Source organism: Oreochromis niloticus, linkage group LG3 (assembly GCF_001858045.2).
Source record: "Oreochromis niloticus isolate F11D_XX linkage group LG3, O_niloticus_UMD_NMBU, whole genome shotgun sequence".
NCBI classification, from domain to species: Eukaryota; Metazoa; Chordata; class Actinopteri; order Cichliformes; family Cichlidae; genus Oreochromis; species Oreochromis niloticus.
In genome coordinates, this window is record NC_031967.2 from 15,293,711 (window position 1) to 15,301,151 (window position 7,441).

Here is a 7,441-nt window from a genome sequence, read left to right on the forward strand (position 1 = left end):
ATCTTTTATATACAGTTTGTGGCTGTAGTGCATGTCACGATAGACGGGGAACAGAGCAGAACCATCTATTTTCAGCTTGTAGTCGTCATCTGTAAAAAAAAATATTTTGGCATGATACACAGTTGAAACTAATCCTTATTTATTTAGTTCATCCACTTTCAGTGTAACTTACCGGGCACACCCTGAGTATAACGAAAACTCATATGCTTTTTGTCAGCTGGGTTGGCTGTTTCGTAATGGGACTTTTACTGTAGCTTCTTTGAAACAGACTGAAAGAATGTGGCCATAGGAAGAACAGTGGCAATGACACCGATTACTGTCTTTACAGTATGTTCCCATGATGAAAAATTTCATGGGAACATACTTTGTATACATTTCCGTAATTCTTTTACTCAATCTATATTTATTCATTTATGGTGCTTCTTAGGTTCAGGCTGTGTTATGATTTGTTTACCCAGTGTATTGTTTTATTTGCTTTTTGATCATATTTGTCATGTTGTGACTGATTTTGGAGAACAGGGGGAAAGCACAGTAGTGCTCATTCACTAATTTGTTTTGCTGACCACTTACATTCAAAAAAGTTATTTTCTTGTGAATTGGTTTACAATTTGGTGTTTTGTGTTGTTTATTTGATCTATATATGTTCCTCAGTTGACTTATTAATTTCAAGGAACCTGAAACAGTACACAGTGACTGTACTTTAAAGGCCATATTATGATAAGCTTCTTTGCACTTAAATTCATTTTAAACATATCCTGACCATTGCTGTAGTAATCAGTAATGAATTTCCATTTTTTATGTAAATATTTAAAATAATTAAATAAAAAATTACCTATGAATTCATGCCATCTGTTTTTACAGATTCAGTTGTTACTAGAAACTCAATCCTTGAATGCACAGTGGCATATGATGTCTGTGAAAGATAACACATGTTGTCATTTCAACAAAAGTTTTTGTAAAAAATTGAATTCAGTCATCAGTGTCATGTGGTTAACATCTTCTGATGCAAATTCCTGCTCATTAGCTTGTTGCTCCTGCTCCATCTGCACCCAGATTGCAGGAATCATCACTGTAGCCCAGCTGTCGCAGAGCGAGTCACTGGGTACATCCTGGACGTGGTGCCAGTCTCTTGCATGGCTTCCGTTTTTCCTTTGCATATTGACTTTGGTTGTACAGCTGGTTTCTCCTCAGGAAATACAAAATACTCCAAGATTTTAAAAAACAGCAGTAATGTTTGAAATAAATAGAATTCATATGTACAGTAAATGGAGTTTAATGTGTTTAAACACTGAAAGCTGATCTCTTCTAGGTGCTAAGATGGTGCTGGAGTGTCAAAGTTTCAATCTACCTCAGCAGATCACTCCAAAGTACAAAGAACCAAGGAATCACGATAGCGGGGAGGACATGGTGCACATGTGTAACTTCAGCTACAAGTTTACATGTGATGTTGACTAATAGATTAATTAGTCTTTGCAGAAGTTTGTGTCATGCAGAGGAAGGTACTTAAAGGCCTCATTCAATTGAAATCTCACATCTCCCTCTCTCTGTATGTGCAGACCTGTAGAGGTGCCAGTTTCTGCTGCCACTGTTGTCTCTTGCTCTGGTGGTGTGGGCAGGTCTGACTGGATTCTGAAGTCTTAGAATAGAAATGCTTCACCTGCTTCCTGGTAAGAGCAATATTCAAATGTCTGTATAAGTAAACAGTTTACTAAGGCTTCAGGAATGTGACCTAGTACGTCTGAAAGTCGGTTAGTCAGTTTAGAAATACTTTGACAGTAATTATAAGTTTGCAAATTATAATTATAATTTGCTTTATATCTGTTTTTTGGGCAAACAAAATACCCAGCCTATTTTATATCACAGTGAATTATAGATTCACCGTGCTAACCATGTTAGCTAGCAATAGCGAAAGCTAAAAGGTCCATAGCTCCACAAAGTATGGTTCAGTCCGTTCTTTGTTATTGGTTTGTTTTATTTTTTAAAACAAAATGTCAAAAGGCCTGAAAACTATAATGATATAGCGTGATCACAGTGTCCATCTTTTATATACAGTTTGTGGCTGTAGTGCATGTCACGATAGACGGGGAACAGAGCAGAACCATCCATTTTCAGCTTGTAGTCGTCATCTGTAAAAAAAATATTTTGGCATGATACACGGTTGAAACTAATCCTTATTTATTTAGTTCATCCACTTTCAGTGTAACTTACCGGGCACACCCTGAGTATAACGAAAACTCATATGCTTTTTGTCAGCTGGGTTGGCTGTTTCGTAATGGGCCTTTTACTGTAGCTTCTTTGAAACAGACTGAAAGAATGTGGCCATAGGAAGAACAGTGGCAATGACACCGATTACTTGTATACATTTCCGTAATTCTTTTACTCAATCTATATTTATTCATTTATGGTGCTTCTTAGGTTCAGGCTGTGTTATGATTTGTTTACCCAGTGTATTGTTTTATTTGCTTTTGATCATATTTGTCATGTTGTGACTGATTTTGGAGAACAGGGGGAAAGCACAGTAGTGCTCATTCACTAATTTGTTTTGCTGACCACTTACATTCAAAAAAGTTATTTTCTTGTGAATTGGTTTACAATTTGGTGTTTTGTGTTGTTTATTTGATCTATATATGTTCCTCAGTTGACTTATTAATTTCAAGGAACCTGAAACAGTACACAGTGACTGTACTTGAAAGGCCATATTATGATAAGCTTCTTTGCACTTAAATTCATTTTAAACATATCCTGACCATTGCTGTAGTAATCAGTAGTGAATTTCCATTTTTTTATGTAAATATTTAAAATAATTAAATAAAAAATTACCTATGAATTCATGCCATCTGTTTTTACAGATTCAGTTGTTACTAGAAACTCAATCCTTGAATGCACAGTGGCATATGATGTCTGTGAAAGATAACGCATGCCGTCATTTCAATAAAAGTTTTTGTAAAAATTTAATTCAGTCATCGATCTCGTGTTGTGAATGTCTTCACTCCTCTTCTTCTGATGCAAATCCCTGCTCATTAGGTTGTTGCTCCTGCTCCGTCTGCACCCGGATTGCAGGAATCGTTACGCGCCTCTTTCTCGCCAGAGAGAGAGCGATGCCCTTCTCGTAGTAAGCGCATTCATTGATGAAGAAAGGATAGAGAGGTTCAGTGCCTTTATACCTCACTGTTTCCCCTGAGAACGTCTGGAACAGCGGGTCTTCAGGGTGGAGCAGGCAGAAGTCTCGGTCCTGTGAGGACAAGCAGATGGGTTAGGTGCTGAGCAACACCCGTTGGATTTAACAGGTTTAGTCATAATTACATAAAAGTGCCATACCAAAGTTCCAGTGGTATAAAGTGCAATATCATTAAGGGATGCTAGATGCTTATTCTAAATGCAAATAGGAAATCAATACAATTAAAATATGGATGGTATATGTCAGGAGCTAAATTTAAGAAGTCCGTAGCAGTATAAAAGTACAATATGCCTGACTCACAGTTATGCAAGCATCCCATTCTCAGTAAACATCTGTACCAAAGCCTCCTCAGGTTGGTTGTGTTGAGAGATTTAACCAAACTGACAGAAATTTCCAGCACATTTTTATTTTTACTTCAGCTTTTTTAGTACGTGCAGTCAGCTAGTGCATATTTTTTTTATTCTTATTTCAGTTTTCACTAAAGTTTCTTCAGTTGACTAAAACTTAAAGCAGTTTAATCTATGTTGTACACATTACACATTTCCCTTTAAGACCACATAGTGGTTATAAATAAAGACTTTTGTTTTACTTTCAAGGTTGCCAGGAACCCAGTTATCCTGCGTTTTAGCCACATGAATTAACTTAAAGGTGTTAATTTTTAATCCAGTCACTTTTGGCCATCTTTTTCCTTTTGGATTCCAAATAGGTGAAACAAAGATTTCAGTGTAACACAAAACCTTGACAGGTATCATCTCCGGGACAAAGCTCCTTTAATAAAAGAGGCCTCACCTTGTGTTGTAATTGTATATACTTTACAATAAAAAAAATGCGCACTGACTAGGAAACTAATAAATCACTTCTGGAAAGCAGGTGTGGCGACAGGCTAAATATGTACAAGACGCAAACAAAGAAGAAGAAGAAAGGCCCTTCGTCCCAGGAAAAATAATCAGCCTGAACTCAAAAGCTCTTTATACTGCATGAATCATGTCTTATGTCTCGTACTTTATTGTTATAAAGTTTGTTTCTTATGTTATGCACTCCTGTCAATACTTTACCGCCTCCATGGTTATGTCTAACTTACACAACTGCTTGGCGGTAATTCAGTCTTTTGTTCCGAGGAATTTTTTGCTTTTAAGTGAAGGCATCTCAGGCCGTACCTGGAGACAAGGATGAATGGCTGCTGTGATATTGCGGGTCTCACTGTCTCTCGGGTAGTCGATGTGTTTAACCATAGTGAACACGTCCACAAATCCTCCCTCAAACACGTTACCTGGTAATAAACGGAGAAGGTGGTTGAAACCAACCGAGAGCCTCAAAGATGCATTGTTTCAGCTCAGCTTGTAATCTGTCTGCAAAAATGTACCTGAGTTAAAGAGGCGGACCCAGTCGAGCATGTGCTGGACACCCACTTTCATTGCTGTATAGATGTTAGACCTCACCACACCATGGGGCTGAGGGCCAATCTCCATGGCTGCAGATCGAGGATTTAAATTGAGAGTTATCACGCACTAATACTGCTTTTGACTAGACTAGATCTATAAAAGGAGTAAAAACTTACCAAAGCCATGTTTTCCCACTGAATCAAGGGAATAGGACTCTTTGTTGGACACATCAAAATGTAGGAATCTCATTGGTGTATCCGGCATCTCCCTCTAAAAAAGGCCCAAAACTCAAATTTTAGCTCACAAACTTGGAGGGCGCAAAGATTTCACTAAAGTAAGAAGCTGTGTTACTCACCTGCAGGTGTCTAAATATGTGCAGGCAGATCCAGTCACAGTCAGAGTATGCGATGAAGCATAGGCCCATGTTGGCAGTGGTGTTGTGGAGGTCGCAGACCAGATCCACTGCCGCCGGACTGCCCTTGGGCCCCAGCAGGGCGTTCAGCTCTCGGGACCTGATGATCTCATAGGGGGCCATGTCTGAGAGGGGACCACTGGGGGATAAAAAATACAAAGTAGCAGTACACTCTTTGATTTTAGAACTGTCACCTTGAGTGTTACCATCTCTGATCGTTGCCTTACTTGAGGGTGGCATGGGTGAAGCAGCGGTTCAGATCAGTGTCCACGTATCGGCGACACTGCTGCATTGCCCGCGGGTTTGACAGCACCAGCAGCACAGACGCAGGCTTCAAGTCCTCCTCTTGCTCTTTCTTCATAACTTCTCTCTGCAGCTTCAGCAGCTCTCGCACCAAATACACGCCGGACAGCTCGTTCCCATGGGTACCTCCACACACGGCGACCCGGGGCAACCTTGGCAAAGGCACCACCTGGTCTACCTCCATGTGACTGAGAGCTGAAAGACTTTCCTGACTTATTGAACACTGTAAAGGGACAATTCCAGCTTAAACCCCGGTGAAGGCACTGTACTGGCAATCAGCACTGAGATCCAAGACTCTTAAAGAGAAGCTTGAGGTAAATCAGGGTGAACTGCCAGCTCAACATTCACAAATTATAGATGAATGAACGACAAGGAATCACACTGTACATCTTACCCAGTCTACCACTCGCTGTTACCTTTCTATTCCCTCTCCCCCCTGCCGTTTACCCTCTTCCACCCTCTCCCAGGCTTTCATGCATTTTCACTGATTCAGCATTCCCATCCCTCCCTCTGTTCAGGCCGTTGCTGCCTGTTATACAAACTCTCACCGTTTCTCAACCACCTCCTGTCCACTGCACTGCACTGTACCACACTGCGTGGTAGGCAAGGGTGTGTCCTGAGTGTGATGGAGTGTGTCGGTCGCTTCCTGTAGTCACAGCTTCAGTCAGGTTAGATGAGCTGAAAAGCCCCTCCCCAGCTTTCCCCGTATTCCCTGTTTCTCTCTGCCCTGTGTATAGGATGGTAGGTTCCAGTCTGCCTTTCAAAAAAAAAAAAAAAAAACTGGCTAAAAATAAATCTGCTGGCATGACACAGCAAAGAGAGGCGCCTGTGATCTGTACAATAGAAGGAGCAACTCCTTTGGGAACAAGCAGGAGATTTAAAGGGAACACACAGGGAGGTGGACTATTTATAGACAAGTACATAAAAGAAAGTCAAATACATTTTCTATTATTGTCAGGTGGCTTTTCAAATACATATTTTCTGTATTTCTTTCTCCCCTTGTGGTTAGTATACAAATTTATGAATAATTTTGTAATATTTCTTACTAATTGTAAAAGTAGCTCAACCAGAACTGCGCTTCAAAGTATTTCGATTGATCAAATGGTAAGGGACAGATAATTGTCACGCTACAAATATATTGGACAAATTTAAAGAAAAGACCTTTTGTTGGTGAAAGGTGATGAAAAGTGTAAGAAGTGTACATGAAAACTCCAAAAGCAGGAAAACCCCCACATATGGCTTGTTTTTGTTTGTTTTTTTACCCCCTCCCACCAGCACTACAATGAAAATATACTAGTTTTGTTAATAAGTGGTCCATTTGGTTCATTTTCTCAGAGGGCATTTAAAGTCCAGATTCATTTGTTTTAATCATGGTAACACACACCCATTCTGAGGCAGGAAACTGCATCCTCTGGCTCATTATGTGGTGATGAGCACCCTCTAGTGGACAAACTATATAAAGGCATCCCTGTGGCAAAGCGCAATTTTTCCATTCAAACAAGTTATTTATCAGATAATGTACTCAGTGCTGACCTGTGAAATACACTAATCTGCTACTCACACTTTAATTTTGAACCTTTACGTGTAATTGGCTTTTCCATTATATAGTATACTGTATACAGATCGAGATAAACTATATAAATGTTCACTTTTTTGTGACTGAACTGAGACTTTGAGCTTTAATTCAAAAGGTTTAGCAAAGGTTTGTTTAGGAATTACAGCCTTACACATAAAAACACTTAAACACTTAAAAAGTAACCTGGTCAACTGACTGACCAGCAATTTCATGGCCCAATGAGGTCTGTTTCTGTATTATTTCTTTACAAATTAAACACATAAAAGATCTGGAGTTGAGTCCAAGTGTGGAACTAGTGTATGGTCACTGTTCACTGGAACTTTCAATACAAAGTTCAAAGAGATGCAAGTGGAAGCAGCATCATTGGGCTGAGAATCCCAAATAAACAAAAACACTTTCAGGATCGGCCAAATCAACGATCTGGTTTATTCTTAATTGAGCAGCTCAGCCTAAGAAATCTCTGCAGACTGCAAAAGGATTTTTTCCCAAAGTGCTGGGCTATAATAATGTTGTTAAAGCCTTTCAGACTTAAAGCTTACAGTGTGCACTTCAGTCACATCCCCTTTCATTTAAAATCCACTGTGATAATG

At 39.5% G+C, this 7,441-nt stretch overlaps 1 protein-coding gene across 2 annotated transcripts; it reads right to left on the reverse strand.

Annotated features, from left to right (window-relative positions):
- Window positions 1-2,934: 2,934 nt before the first annotated feature.
- On the reverse strand, window positions 2,935-6,014 carry LOC100691766 (N-acyl-aromatic-L-amino acid amidohydrolase (carboxylate-forming) B). 2 transcript variants are annotated; one of them, XM_025905910.1, is made up of 7 exons: window positions 5,824-6,014; window positions 5,200-5,498; window positions 4,916-5,111; window positions 4,737-4,830; window positions 4,542-4,649; window positions 4,336-4,448; window positions 2,935-3,232 (listed from the first exon to the last, which is right to left on the reverse strand). In XM_025905910.1, exons 2-7 carry the CDS (start codon window positions 5,457-5,459, stop codon window positions 2,987-2,989), a joined length of 1,017 nt encoding a protein of 338 aa, XP_025761695.1. In that variant the 5' UTR covers window positions 5,460-5,498; window positions 5,824-6,014; the 3' UTR covers window positions 2,935-2,986. The 2 variants fall into 2 exon arrangements, with proteins under 2 accessions (XP_025761695.1, XP_025761694.1); XM_025905909.1 differs by having other exon boundaries at window positions 5,670-6,014.
- Between the last annotated feature and the right edge of the window lie 1,427 nt (window positions 6,015-7,441).